This window comes from Erpetoichthys calabaricus, chromosome 1, assembly GCF_900747795.2.
Source record: "Erpetoichthys calabaricus chromosome 1, fErpCal1.3, whole genome shotgun sequence".
NCBI lineage: Eukaryota > Metazoa > Chordata > Cladistia > Polypteriformes > Polypteridae > Erpetoichthys > Erpetoichthys calabaricus.
This window is the reverse complement of record NC_041394.2, coordinates 145,930,865-145,945,196: the sequence shown is the minus strand read 5'-3', so window position 1 is coordinate 145,945,196 and position 14,332 is coordinate 145,930,865. Positions and strand designations below refer to the sequence as shown.

The 14,332-nt window shown below is 34.7% G+C and overlaps 1 protein-coding gene across 1 annotated transcript in view; it reads left to right on the top strand.

Moving 5' to 3' along the window:
• Window positions 1–14,332, top strand: part of wif1 (wnt inhibitory factor 1) — a 106,172-nt gene that overhangs the window by 48,511 nt on the left and 43,329 nt on the right. The window contains exons 3-4 of the mRNA XM_028806979.2: window positions 3,366–3,474; window positions 6,866–7,006. Coding sequence (XP_028662812.1) covers window positions 3,366–3,474; window positions 6,866–7,006 — 250 coding nt within the window. The remainder of the gene's footprint in view (window positions 1–3,365; window positions 3,475–6,865; window positions 7,007–14,332) is intronic.

The window sequence follows — 14,332 nt, the reverse complement described above, 5'->3', positions numbered from 1 at the left end:
CTGTTTTTTTGTGAAGCTGCCTTCACTCGAGTGATCACTTCGAGCTGACTTGCTGGCTAACCATAAGCGTTACCTGGTAGGTAACCACCCATACAATCAGATTGTTAATCAGACTACGAATGCCGTGAATGTAATTACCCCGATCTACATGCTGTCAAATAAGCGAACCACACGCCGTGGCGCAATTTTAGGGGCTTCGCCTCTAGCGCTGATGTCCGAGGTTCGATTCCCGTAAGGGAGTGAAGTGAGTGGGTGGTTACCTACCAGGTAACGCTTATGGTTGGCCAGCAAGTCAGGTAACATCAGCCACGGTGCCTTCAGTTGTGAGAAGCAGATCATAGAATGGTTGAAAATAGTTTACTGTCAAATAATGCAAAGAGTACGCGACACGTCTTTCCCCCTTATTCTTGGCTCATCAGGCGTACACACTCACTGCACTCGCTTACGGTAATCGAACCTCGGATGTCAGTGAGCCAAGAATAAGGGGGAAACACGTGTCGCGTACTCTTTGCATTATTTGACAGTAAACTATTTTCAACCATTCTATGATCTGCTTCTCACAACTGAAGGCACCGTGGCTGATGTTACCTGACTTGCTGGCCAACCATAAGCGTTACCTGGTAGGTAACCACCCACTCACTTCACTCCCTTACGGGAATCGAACCTCGGACGTCAGTGCTAGAGGGGCTTCGCAGCGGTGAAGTATTGCTTTTAAATTTTAATTAAGAAGAAAAGAAAACCTTTTTAAATTAAGTCTTAAAAAGAGGTGTAAAGATATTGACAATAAGCTACGCAAACCCACCAAGACATGCAATCGTTTAAATCAAGGCGCGAGTCGAAAAACACCATCCCATAATATTAGTTAACGATTAACACATTTCTATATGTATTGTAAGCATATAATACAACTGATAATATGTTGCGCTTATTTATCTGGTGTACCGACATTTTTGCTTGTTTAACGGCTGAAATACAACGTGGTTTGTGCCCTTCAGAATGAAAACAGTTTGCATTTATCTTTTTAATAAAAGGCGAGCTTTTAAGCCTGAGAAATCACCCCGTAAATGCACACGTTTAATTGCACATGTGTTAATATGTATGCTTACACAGTATTAAAAGACACTCAAAAATTAACGTCATTTACCTTTGTTCCCGCGTTTGATAAAAGGCGAGCTTTTAAGCTGAGAAATCACCCCGTAAATGCACACGTTTAATTGCACGTGTTAATATGTATGCTTACACAGTATTAAAAGACACTCAAAAATTAACGTCATTTACCTTCGTTCCCGCGTTTGACTCGTGCTGTAAATCTCTTCCTTGTTTTTAGTTCACGTGATTACGTAGGAGGCGTGATGACGCGATACGTGACTCCGCCTCCTCCATTACAGTATATGGACAAAAAATAGGTTCCAGTTATGACCGTTACGCATAGAATTTCGAAATGAAACCTGCCCTAACTTTTGTAAGTAAGCTGTAAGGAATGAGCCTGCCAAATTTCAGCCTTCTACCTACACGGGAAGTTGGAGAATTAGTGATGAGTGAGTCAGTCAGTCAGTGAGTCAGTCAGTGAGGGCTTTGCCTTTTATTAGTATAGATCCTTACATTCTACTGAGTTCAAAGAAGACAACACACAATCTAATGCATTTCTAGATACATTACAGACACCACAAATAGATGCTTTAAGTGCTGAGGAACTGGACAAACCTCTGACACTATCAGAATTACTAGATGCTATAAAGTCACTTCAAAGTGGGAAATCAGCAGGCCCTGATGGTTACCCCGTAGAATTTTATAAGAAATTCTCCACTCAGCTAGCTCCCCTCTTATTGGCAACATTTACAGAAGATAGAGACAACCAAATACTACCTCAACCTTTTCGTCAAGCATTAATCACTGTCTTTCCTAAACAAAATAAGGACTTGTTACAATGTGTCATTTGCCATTTCTAAGAATGTATTGTCCTTTATCTTACAATGAAATCATTGTGATGGACACAGTATGACATACAATATATGGCATATTCTGCCAGAATAATCAACATTTGCCTACACTGTGGCACATAGTGGTTTGACCATATTTGCAGTCTGGAAGTGGAAGTTGGATTTTCTGTTCTCCCTCCCATGCATTTATTGTTGGATGGATATTTCAAAACCTCTATACATGATTCTATATATATATTGCAAGGTATTTTTTAGCATTCTTTGTAGTACTTTTGTTTTAGATAATTTGGTGTTTTATTTTCCATATATTATTCTAGGTATACACAGAAGTATTTGTTACAAGAGTAAATCCAATTAAAATGAAGTAAATAATGTCTGAGAAGATGCTTCTTGTTAGGAACATGACAATAAATCCCTTTAATTTCTCCTGTGTTTGTGGTCTTTATTCAGTAAAGCATCACTCTCTCCTTCCTGATAACAGTATGATGCATGGACACATGCAGAGGTAGAAACATAAGCCACCATATTAATTGCAGGGAAGTACTCAGTAGTTTAGAAGTAATTTGTAATGAAATCCAGAAAATGATACAGCCTAGTAACAATTTAGTTCAATAGAATGATCAGACTGAAGTAAATGAGTAAAGAAGAAGAGAATAAGATTATGTGAATAGATACTTCATATTAATTTGTATTACACAGACATTTTATTACTAATACTAGCACAAATCACAGAGTATGTATTGTTTAATGCATTTTATACTGCCCTCACACACTTTTGTCTTGATTTTAAGTCTTGTATTTATTCCTTTCTTAAAATTAAAAAAAAAATGTATTAAATTACAATGTATGCAACACAATGCAACAATTCCCTGATTGATTTTTGGCATAAACAAATCAAAGCATCAGCAATCATTTCAAATATCGTGTTACAGTTTTAAAAGAAAAGCCCTGACAATATGTTTTATTTCTAAAGCATACAAATCATAGTCTGTCATTTAGTTTTGAATTAATATGAATAAGGCGTTCATATATTCAGTTTTATATTATTAACCTTTTGAAATTCAGGTTGAACATCAAATACATACCTACTCATTGCGATCTTTCTTTAAAGACTTGAAGTCGTATCATTTCTTTGCCCTTTAAATATAAATACTGACAGCCACATTTCCATGCACACTTAATATAATAGTGTTTTCTTTTACTATTGTGTGTACAATATAGAACTCTGTTTAAATTGGCCTTTATTGAGAAGTCAATCATATCTGGATGAGTTTCAACTAAAACTATTTTTTGAGTGTTGAATTTTTCAGTAAATGTATTAGATTTAATGCATATGAGAATACAGTTCTTTGGGTTCAGTAAGGCAAAGTTCTATAAGTTCATTGAAAGAAATAGTAATTTCTTCTTTGTTCTGTATTTTTGCAGGCAGAGTATTATTATGAATTCCAGACTTTGCGATCTTTAGACAAAGATGTCATGGCAGACCCAACAGTGAATGTGCCACTCCTTGGAACTGTTCCTCACAAACCCTCAGGTCAGAAAATGTCTTTGTTATTTTTCATTTTCAGCATTGGTCTCATATAATTTGTCATACTGTAGAAAAAGTATGAAAAGAAAAATTAAGCTGGTTGTTTCACTTTGGACTTTTTGTTTTTGTGATTATTCTTTCCTTTGTAAAGTTCTGTAGACCTGTGAAATGCTACCGGTAGTTGTTATGTATCAGTTTGAATTTATCTGTATTTTATGTTTTTTGGGTTTTTTTTTTGTCAATTTTCTTATATTTCTTGTTGTTATTTCTGTTAGTTTCTTCTGTCATTTGTCAGTTATGTTCTGTCCCCTTAAATGCGTCTAAATTGCCTGCATTTTATGGGTGGAGCCACTGGTGGTGCGGTCACCTTGATGTCATGACTTGCTGGCTCCTCCTTCTAGTTATTTATTAAAGTCAGAAGTGAGACCCAGAAGACAAGTATTGTAGTTGTTTGGAGTCTTATGTAAGTATTATTTTTTTTTCTGTTCTGTTCTGTTAATAGATTTCTCTTTTGGCTTCTGTATTGGAACATATTTGCTTAGGATTTCCTTTTATGCAAAACCTTTTGTGCCTCTTTTTAACTATGAGAAGCTTTTCCTTGTATTTTTGATATTTTGTAATAAATCCTCTTTTAATAAAGATTCTCACTTGTCCATATTTATGCATAAGTGAATATTTACTGTCACTCTTCTACTTGTGGGGCGTTGGCATGATTTTGAGACATACAACTTTATTTTTGAGGCAAAATCCTTTTTAGGTTTGTGGTGCCTGAGACAGACCGCAGGAACACGGATTAAGACCCTAGGGAGAGGCCTTTACCAGGCAGGCAAAGAAGGCCAGTGAAGCTTTCTGTGTTACATTTTGGACGCCTCACACCCATTTTCTCCTTTACTGGAACTCCCAATCAAAACATTGGCAGATTTCAAATATGCTTCTTAGTAAATTTTCATCATTTATAGCATATTTTAGAAAGCATTTAACCCTCTTTATAAAGCACTTCAGGTATTTTATTTTTTATTCAGGTGAACAAATAAACAAATCTTCACATCTATGAAAATTGTGTATTCCAACAGTATTGTAATGAAAATTAAGCATAGGTAATAATCCATTGCCAAGTGGGTTGGAAAGACTTTTAGTGACCAGTTAAATAACACATTAGAGGAATGGCTCGAAGGACAGAAAAAATAAAAACAACTCCAGATAAGCTGGAGAAAAAATATAATCTGCAGGTGTTCCAAGGCCAAAAGACTACCTAGCCCCTACTGGGTATTCTACCTAACATAAATACTCTTAAGTTATTCTTTGTTGTTTCTTGGGGGGGGGGGGGGGGCATTGTCTTAGAAGATTTGACACAGTGGGTCTCGTGGAAAGTTGGGGTATCTGCTTTCATTTGGACATCACATGTGGCTCCACAGTACTTTGATCAGGTGGTGGTGGTGAAAAGTGCCATCACTGAAAAGAAGGCAGAAAAAAAGTAAAGATTAATAATGATTGCAAATTCAATGAAAATTTGATAATTTTATGCAACTAAAATGTAGCAATTAAAAAGCCAAATTAAAGTTTTAGCCTGCAGTATCTTGATTGGTAAAGTATTTTTGGAGCATAACAGCAAAAACCCGCCTCACTACTTCTTTATTCTTGGCTCTTGGAATAATATGCAGACCACCATTAGAGGATCTAAGGTTATAATTAGGAATGTAGGAGGAGGGAGCGAGATTATTTAAGGCTTTATTAACCATTAGTAGTATTTTAATGTCAATTCTAAAAGACATGGGTAACCAATGTAATGATGTTAAAATGGGTGAGGTATGTTTAAATTTTCTTTTTATGGCTAAGATTCATTCTGCTACATTCTGCACTGACTGCAACCGGTCTTCCTTAGGCAGTCCTGTTAGGAGTACATTACAATAATCTAGTTGACTAAAAATAAAAGTGTGACTTGCATCTTGCAGTACTATAAGAGGTCCAACTTTTGCAATGTTCTTAACTCAAACAAATGTAGTCCTAGTATTCTGGTTAATGTATGATTTAAAATTTAAGTCAGAATCCTTGATTAGACCTACATTTTGTACTTCTTTGGGATCAAGTTTACTTCTAACCTCCTCATTATTTCTGTTTTCACCAATGACTAAGATCTACATTTTTTTCCTTATATAAACAAAATAGACTTTGATGCTTGTATTTGAAACCATGGGAGATCTTTGCAAAACCAGATTAAATATTTTTTAATTACAGTTACTGGAGTTCATGATATTACTTGTTCCTTTATTGTATTTTTGTTGTTGGCTGTATTTTATTCTTCTTTAATGTGTGTTAAACTTCCTTTTTGGCACAGTTGGACAATATGCAGGTTATGCACATTGTCCTATAATCTCCCAAAAATACTGTTGTAGTACATTTTATTCTTTAAAAGTAATTATTACTATATTTTGTTATATACTGCTAGTTATATACTCAATAATCATGCTTCTTTAGAGTAGCAAAATGTTGCATGTTGATTAGCACACGCAAGTAAGAATTTCACAGTACTCTATATATCCTATAAACCTACAGTATATTTATGCATATATTTCAGTTTTGACTATTTAAAATCTGTTTCTGTACATTTATAAGAAGTTCTGGATTTAAATTAATGTAGGAGAATGTTTTTAAAGTTTGTGCATTTGCAACTTTGTACATTCATTTAGTTAAGAATAATCCCAGTCTGAAAATATAAAGTTCTTTTGTTATGTTAAATAAACTAATTCATGTTTTTTTTCAGATAATTTTATTGTTCTGTTGGTGTGAATTTTTTCTTTCATCAATAAACATTCTGCTATGATAACAAATATGAATGTATTAAATTGAAAATAAAATGAAATGGTAGTTTATTATTATCTACCATTGAGTGTTTGTTGGGGTAAAAATTAAACAACACTTATTATTATTATTAACATGCATTTGTGTGTGTGTGTGTGTGTGTGTGTGTGTGTGTGTGTGTGTGCGTGTACCTGCTCCCAGAACATTTCAGAGTGACTTTGTAGTAGATGTACTGTACTTTAAATGCATTATGGGAGCTACATATGCACAATGATTACCATGGCTGGCTATAGTTAGTTGGCTGTTAAGATCAAATCTGGCCATGTAGGTATATGCTTGAAGGTTTTCTCAGTCTTTCTGTTTACTGCACAATTAAATTCATTTGGTATAGTATTTGTAAAGTAATCCGCATAGTATTTTCAGTGCTGTAATATTTTGTCTGCATTATCCACAAGCTGTTAAAAAAAGCATACAGCATGTTTGGTTGGAATCCACAATAAGTTGACATGAACTAACGTGGATGAGGTGGTCTTTATTTTTTGTTATTTATTTTAATTGTACAAAGAAACTACTCAATTAATTATTTTATTTTAATCAGTAATACAGATCGGTTTTCCATGCCTTGGAAATCAAGATGGTGTGGCTGCTTTTGAAGTTACAGTGATTATAATGGATGAAGAAGGGAATGTTATCCTTAGAACTCCACACAATGCCATTTTCTTCAAAACCTGCCAAAGAGGTAATGCAATATATATATAAGCATTTCTTATTTTAGGAACTTCCATAAACAGTGTACAGCAACCACAACATACATTAAACGGCAAAAAAAGATTGCAATACTATGAGAATACTGAATTACTCAATATTGCAACTGAAACTTAAATAGATTTAGAAATAAATGGTGAAACAGTGATAACTAGATGGAACTTGAAACAAAGACCTGACATCAGGAATACTGAAAACATACAATTAGAAATTGTTTAAACAAGGAAATAATTTGAATCAATGAGAGCACAGAAAAATGAGGTATAGACAGTTACAGAATAAATGTCAATATAATATTAAGTGTAAGAGAAAAAATGGTGTCTCCGGTTTTCACTTAAGAGGATCGTTAAAAAAGGGTTTCTTTGAGTAGCAAACATTAAAACAAAATGAATATTACTCAGTGGATGTTTGTGAGTAAGCTATGTAGAAAAGCATTCTGGGGTACTGGTCTTGAAACTCTGTGATTCTGTATGTGAGAGAATGCTGCTGTAGTTGAACTATTGAAAATGTAACAGACTGAGTCAAGATTCTGGTGGTTGTGTTTTGTACTTGTAGTCTGTTAATGCTTCCTGAACAAACAGAAGTAACTTAGCTACATTTTTCTGCTCACTATAACGCATGGGTGTCAAAAACTGCTTCTGGTGGGCTAAAGTGGCAATGGGTTTTCACTCCAGTCACTTCTTAAGTGAAAACTAATTAGTACTGCTTACTTTGGTTCTGTCCCTTGTTAAGATTTATAACCCTTAATTGATTCTTTTCTTCTTAAACAGCTGGATTCAGAGCCTTTAATTGCTTCTTTTGGTCTTAACCATCTGTCAATTAACAATGAGATGCTAATGACTAGAATACTAACAGACAACAAGCTAACTGATCTTAATTAAATTTTTGTTTCCATAAAATATATGGAGAGAGAAAAACTAAGTACTAAGAAATGTTGAGCAGCTCTGCTTCAAAAAATACTGAGATGAGGATAGCAGAAAATTAAAAAAACACAATTTTTGATATACAGTCTCTAATATAGTTGAAAGAAAGTCCTGGAAAGCAGTGTATAACAATCAGCTTCTTCAATTGTAAATTGTCACATGCAGGGTAAAAGGAGTTAGTACCAAAAGCCATTGAATATGTAAATAAATTAACACACCATTTAGGTTAAAAATAACAAATGGCTTAGTTTGAAATAATTTATAATAAAATAACTAAAACAAATGTAAGGGGATAAAGTCACGGTGTATGGCATTGTTAACTCTCAGTATTCAGATTCCTAATCTTTTAAAATAACATGATATGTGTTTTAAATAAAAAGGATGACAAGCTTCCATTTTTCTCAAAGGGTTTCTACATGTACTCATTCTGATTTCATTCATGAGTATTTACAGGGCACAGCTATTAATTTATATCAGATATAGCTGTACCTCATGATTACTTTTCCTTACTGTGGTACAGATGAGAGGAGATATTTATTGTGTGCTATGGTCCTTATTCCTCTGCACATGATTTTATTTTTCTTCTATATTCAGCTTCTTCATTTTGCCCTGGTGTATTCCCGAAAAACTAGCTCCAGCTAGCAAGAGCATTCCCCCCTGCCCTTACCTCTCTCTTTCTGTCTGTCTCTTATCTATACCTTCCATATACATTTCTTCACTCTTCTTGGAATTTAGTAGAGCCTACATTATTTACACCTCTTCTAGCACCAGGCCAACCACATCAGTTCTGACAATAGAATGTAAATCCAATCTGAATCCAGAAGATAAATTCCTATGTTCGTTTGAAACTCTAAAAGAAGGTTATATGTAGTAAGTGTTGACATGCCCCAGTTTATCACAAATGAAATGGGCAAATGACTTGCTGACTTTCCCTCATCATGTTGACTTCCAGCAGACATACTGCTAAAAGCCACTTCACTTGATTTATCACCAAATACTCCATGTACTTGTTTGTCCTTAGTCTTGTTGCTCTTCCTCGTGTAAGGTTTAAAGTTTATCAGTTGCTTCCACAATAAAAATCAAGATGCAGTATTCAGATTTCTCTTTCATGAATGTGAAGTAATGTGAAAAAAGATTCCTTCCAATCAAGATAAAGACATACTTTCTTAAAAAGTTCTTGTCTACATGCCGTACAGGTTTCTTACTGAAAGCTGAAAAATGTATCCTACTTAAAGATTGCATCTCCTCTATGTACATCTCAACATGTTCTGTAGGACAGGCTGTAGTGCAATAGAAGATGTTTTATATTTTTCTATTAAAGATATTTTGTTAAGGAGGGAACAAGGAGTAAGCAGAATTCGATACACATGAGTCAGCATTATATTTCAAGATCTTATTACTACTAACTCCAAAGTCAAATTTATAATTACTTAAAATAAAATTTATAGCCAGAATTCCTTTCCATAAACATTTTTTCTTTCCTTGACTGTTAAATTTCTTGCCAAAATCTTGTCTTTGTTAATTAAAGTTCAGATGTTTGTTATGTGTCTATTCCTCTTTTATAGTGGAGCTAAGCCAACATTAGGCGCTTTATAGCTTGCCTCAGGTTCCTCAGGAACATGTTGTGTCCTACACCCCAAAATGGAGACACCAATGAAAGAGCAAAAAAAAAATTAACAGTTTGCTTTCTTGGAACATATTTTTCCTTTTATCATGTGTGCACATTGAAATTGAGTGTCTTTTCAATAACTCTCATTGTGGTAGAATGCAATAATAAAGTGGGAAAATTGCTGAAAAGTTCATTTGATTGACATTTGCTTCAAAGTCCAGTATCTTAAAACCTAAACAATATTTTATGAGCTCTAATTCTGTATCATAACTTGAAATTCCAGCTTTTTCATCTTGTGTATTTACCAATATGGAGCACCTTATTTTTAGCATCAACAGAGATGCTACAACATGCTGAATAACTATTATGGACCTAAAATAGTGACCTTTGACACTTTGGGAGATGGGTGGGATGGGAGGAGGGACTTCGGGGTTGAGATGTCTTAGACCTGCTGTCTCACTATAGCCCACACATTGTATTTTCGAATTGATGATGCTTATAGTTTTGAGCACCTATAAATGTGGCAAGAGAGGCTGGTGTTGAACTAGAAATGGCCTGATGATCTAAACAAACCATTCCTGTCCAATTTCCAGTTTATCATAAAGCTGTCCTTGTCATAAAATCGTCTTCCAATTTATATGTTTCTTCCTACAAGTCCAAATTGTCTATGCATTTTGGCATCTAAAGTAAGATGTCAGAGGAAGTAGCTGGGTGGATATACCACAGGACAAACAAACCACCTCGAGAAGCATTGAAGAAAATATGTGAAATCCATAGTAACACTGTAATAGAAACATAAAGACATGTACATTATTTACAAGGTGTTCAAGACTGTAGCCTTTCATGTTGGACTGACTTGCTGAAAAGCACTTCTTCAAAAGGTTCCGAGATCAGGTGAGAGTGTATTTGTGATCTTTTCCAGGATCTTTGGAGCAGTAACAGAGGTGGTAAGGTAGGATAAGCATGAGTCAAAAGCCTACAAAAGAAATTTCTCAGTCCAATAAAGTTTCATTTAAAGGTTTAGTGAAGGTTCAAAGCAAAACAGTTTACACAAAAATAAAGATGAAAGGTTACTACATATGCAGAATGAAAGGCAAAAAAAGAAAAATGTTACTTTTACAAACTTAGCTTTTCCTTGTTAAACTTCAGTCGCTTTGTATACCTAACAGTTGTGTTATTTTTCTATGACAAACTTATATAAGCTTTATTTAATACATTTAGTATGTTCTCTACGTATGGCACTGCACATTCAGTAGGGACACATTGCAATTCAAAAGGGCATGGTTTGAAACTATTTGCCTTCCCTGCATTACTTAATGCAAGGTAGATCATAAATTAAGTCTAGTCTGTAGTTAGACGGAAAAGTAAGAATATTCTATTTCAATATAGCATGTGGGGGGTTATAATAGAATCTCCTATAGATTATGCATTAATATATAGGCAAATATTTTAACATAAGTAGAAAATACTTCTATTAATTTAACATAACAAAAATAACTAGCAAATGGTTCTTACATGTAGAGAAAAATATTTGTAATGCTGAACTGTAATGAGTACCAAACAGCGTAGCCTATTTGTTTTATAATTCTCAAGGATGTTGAGGGCATAAGTGTAGACATAACATAATTCACAAAAATTTAAACTGAAGTGAGTCTAGGAAGGTACAAAATCCTCACCTCTTAGTTCACTTGTGTTACAGATGTAAAACATGACGTCAAGTAAAAAAGAACACAATTACCCCAACTATCATTTAAAGTACCTACCTGAAATATAATACATATTTTAAGCAGAAACCCCCTGTCACAGGTAATCAATAAATAATGCTGACAACAATATTTCAAGAATAGTTTTCTCAGCAAGTGGACTTGTTTGTTACCATGATAAAATACAAAAACATCTCTGTTATCTTTTAAGACAGCCAATGCCATATATGCAATGAAGCACAGTAAACAGTTTCTTCATAACAAGTGAACAGGGTCAACTTTGCATATTCTAGGCACATGTAGACTGCTCTGCTCTTTCTGGTTTTAGCACCCAGCATTGTTAGGATGCATTTCAGTCATATTTTAATAATCTGATTCCAAAAATGAATGACTGATCTATCATAGGCCCTTATAATGAAGTGATCGGCCTACTCATGATTTAGTTATCTCTGGTGTTACAAAGGCTTACACAACCCATGGCAACATATCTCTGAAATACCTGACTCTCAAAGTAACTTTTTTTTTGCTGTCCATAAAGTCAGTTCAAGGAATTAACTCATTTTGAGTTGTAGTCATATAATAATGTGAACATAAATATCATCAGAATTCCAGTCCCCTCAAACAAATATATTATCCAAATACCTCCCACTTCATCATGCATCAGCCAAAACAGGAAAGCAAGATTTCAGTTAGTGTAAGAACAACACCAAACAAACATGCCTATTCTAACAACACTGTATCTCCTTGGCACGCAAGAAATTTTATTACCAAGAGTATCTAGGGATACTGTGTCCATAAATGATTGCATAAAACTTCATGGAACCATGCAAGATACAGCAAAAGCAATGGCTTACCATTGTGAACCTCATCCACCATATAACCTAGTAGCTTACTTATTGGTGATTTCAGAATCACTCCATTGAATATTATTGTGGCCTGAACCATTAATGTGTATGACTAACATTTTGTGCAGCTTGAATTAATCAATGATTGCTGATAAATAGTTATAGAATAACAGCAGTCAAAACATATAGAGAGAGGTACATTTTGAAGCGCTGAAGGTTGTCTCTATGTTGTTTTTTTAACCTCACTTTGATGTACTGAGGAGAATGGATGTTATTTTGGAAAGCACACAACATGTTTATTTTTACCAACATCAAGACACCTTACCTGTGTATGGGTGTGTGCAATTGGACCCTCATTTTTGTATAATTCAAAACGAGAGTGTGCTGTTCATCGGAACAATGTTATTACTTGCAGCATTGATGCTGTGATGAATTTAGAGTTGAGTCATTTTGCCTTAAAATTATTACTGCAGTCATACTAGAAAGATTATAAAACACAATTGTGAAATATGAAGAGTAACTTTAGATATCCTAATGTCTAGATTGCATGCCTGCTGACTTAGTGTGCTCCGAACTTGCTCCTTTGATCCATTTTTAATCATTTCATGAGTATGCATGTTTGTGCTCCTGTACTTCCTTAACCTTTCCTAAATAACTGCACTGCAAATAAAGATGTTGTTTTAACTCTTAACATTTCATTCAGAAAAAGGTATTGATGCATTTTTTTAGTTTTTGTACTTCTAAAGACCCCCATTAACCACTGCAAGCAATACTATTGAAAGCTGATAGCCAGACATGCCTTTGGAGACAATAATTGCCATGAAGTTTTTTTGTTGCTTGGAGTGAGTGTTCTTCACTTGTTGGCTGGTTGTGTGGACTAATGTTTTTCAGTTCTCTCAGGTTTGATGGGCACCTTCTCAAAACTGCAACTTTCAACTCTATCCACAGTTATTCAACTGGATTCAGATCAGAGCTCATAGCAGGCCTCTTCGAAAAGGCCAAATTTTTCTTCTACTCCATTCTTGGTGTTTTTTTTTAGGTATATTTTGGGCTGTTATCCAGCCTAGAACACTTGCGAAAACTGTGGACAAAAATGCAGCTTTCTGACACTGGGGCTCTTGTATGGTTCAACCCAAAATGCCCTGATAGTGTTCAGATTTTTTTTGTGTCCTGCACAGATTCAAAGAGGGCAGCAAAGAAATCTCAAGACATCATTGAGTCCTCCTTTATACTTTAAATAGGGATGGTTTTTCTAGAAAGGCTTTGTTTTTTACTGTGAACACAGAAGTGGGTGTGATTTACCAAAAAGCTCTCATTTTGTTTTGGTCTATACAAAGAACATTTTCTCTGAAGAACTGCAGCTTGTCAACGTGGCATTGCAGCAAACACCAGAGCTTGTCTGTGTTTCACTCTTGGAAGTGGGATCTTTCTAGGTCTTCTACCACAGGAGGCCTCTTTATCATCTGGATAGCGAAGGATTGTATGACCTGAAACTATTGCGCCCATGAGCTTGGAAGTCAGCTTGGGCCTGTTGTGAATTTTTCTTAGGTTCTTGCTCACCATTTGAACAATCTTTATGTTTAATCTTGGGTCAATTTTCTTTGTGCAGCCACGTACAGAGATTTAAGCTACAGTCACACGGATCTTAAAACTCTTCATCATATTGGCAGCAGCGGTCACAGGAACATCATGCTCATCAGAGATGGTTTTCTCACCTTTACTTTGATCATGCTTGGCTTATATTATCTGTTTTAACTCCTCTAGAGACATCTCTCTGCTTTTCCTTCTCTTTGGCAATATATAGTGTGATGCAAAACAGTTCAGTGATCTCTTTTCTCTGTATAAACTGGCTTGTTGTGTTTACAAGATTTAAGATCCCTGTAATAATCATTAAAAGACATTAGTTCATTTGAATATTACTATTACTATAATCAACTATAAGACAAATATTTCTCTTAACTTCTAAAGTAATTCTAATAATTTTGTATGGCCCTTTTGGAATGTCTTTGCAGAATAATCAAGAATTTAGTTTTTTTTCGTGGCTTTCTTGTTTCATTCCACTGCAAACCAAAAAATGCTTTGTATGGTTGAAGAGATACTTTAACAAATTTTACATTTCAGATATGTGGTAATTAGAAGAAGCACATGTTTCCAGTTCTACATGATCTCATCACTATACTTTTGATCTGGGCTGTATAGTGGTCTTTCCTTGTTTTATCT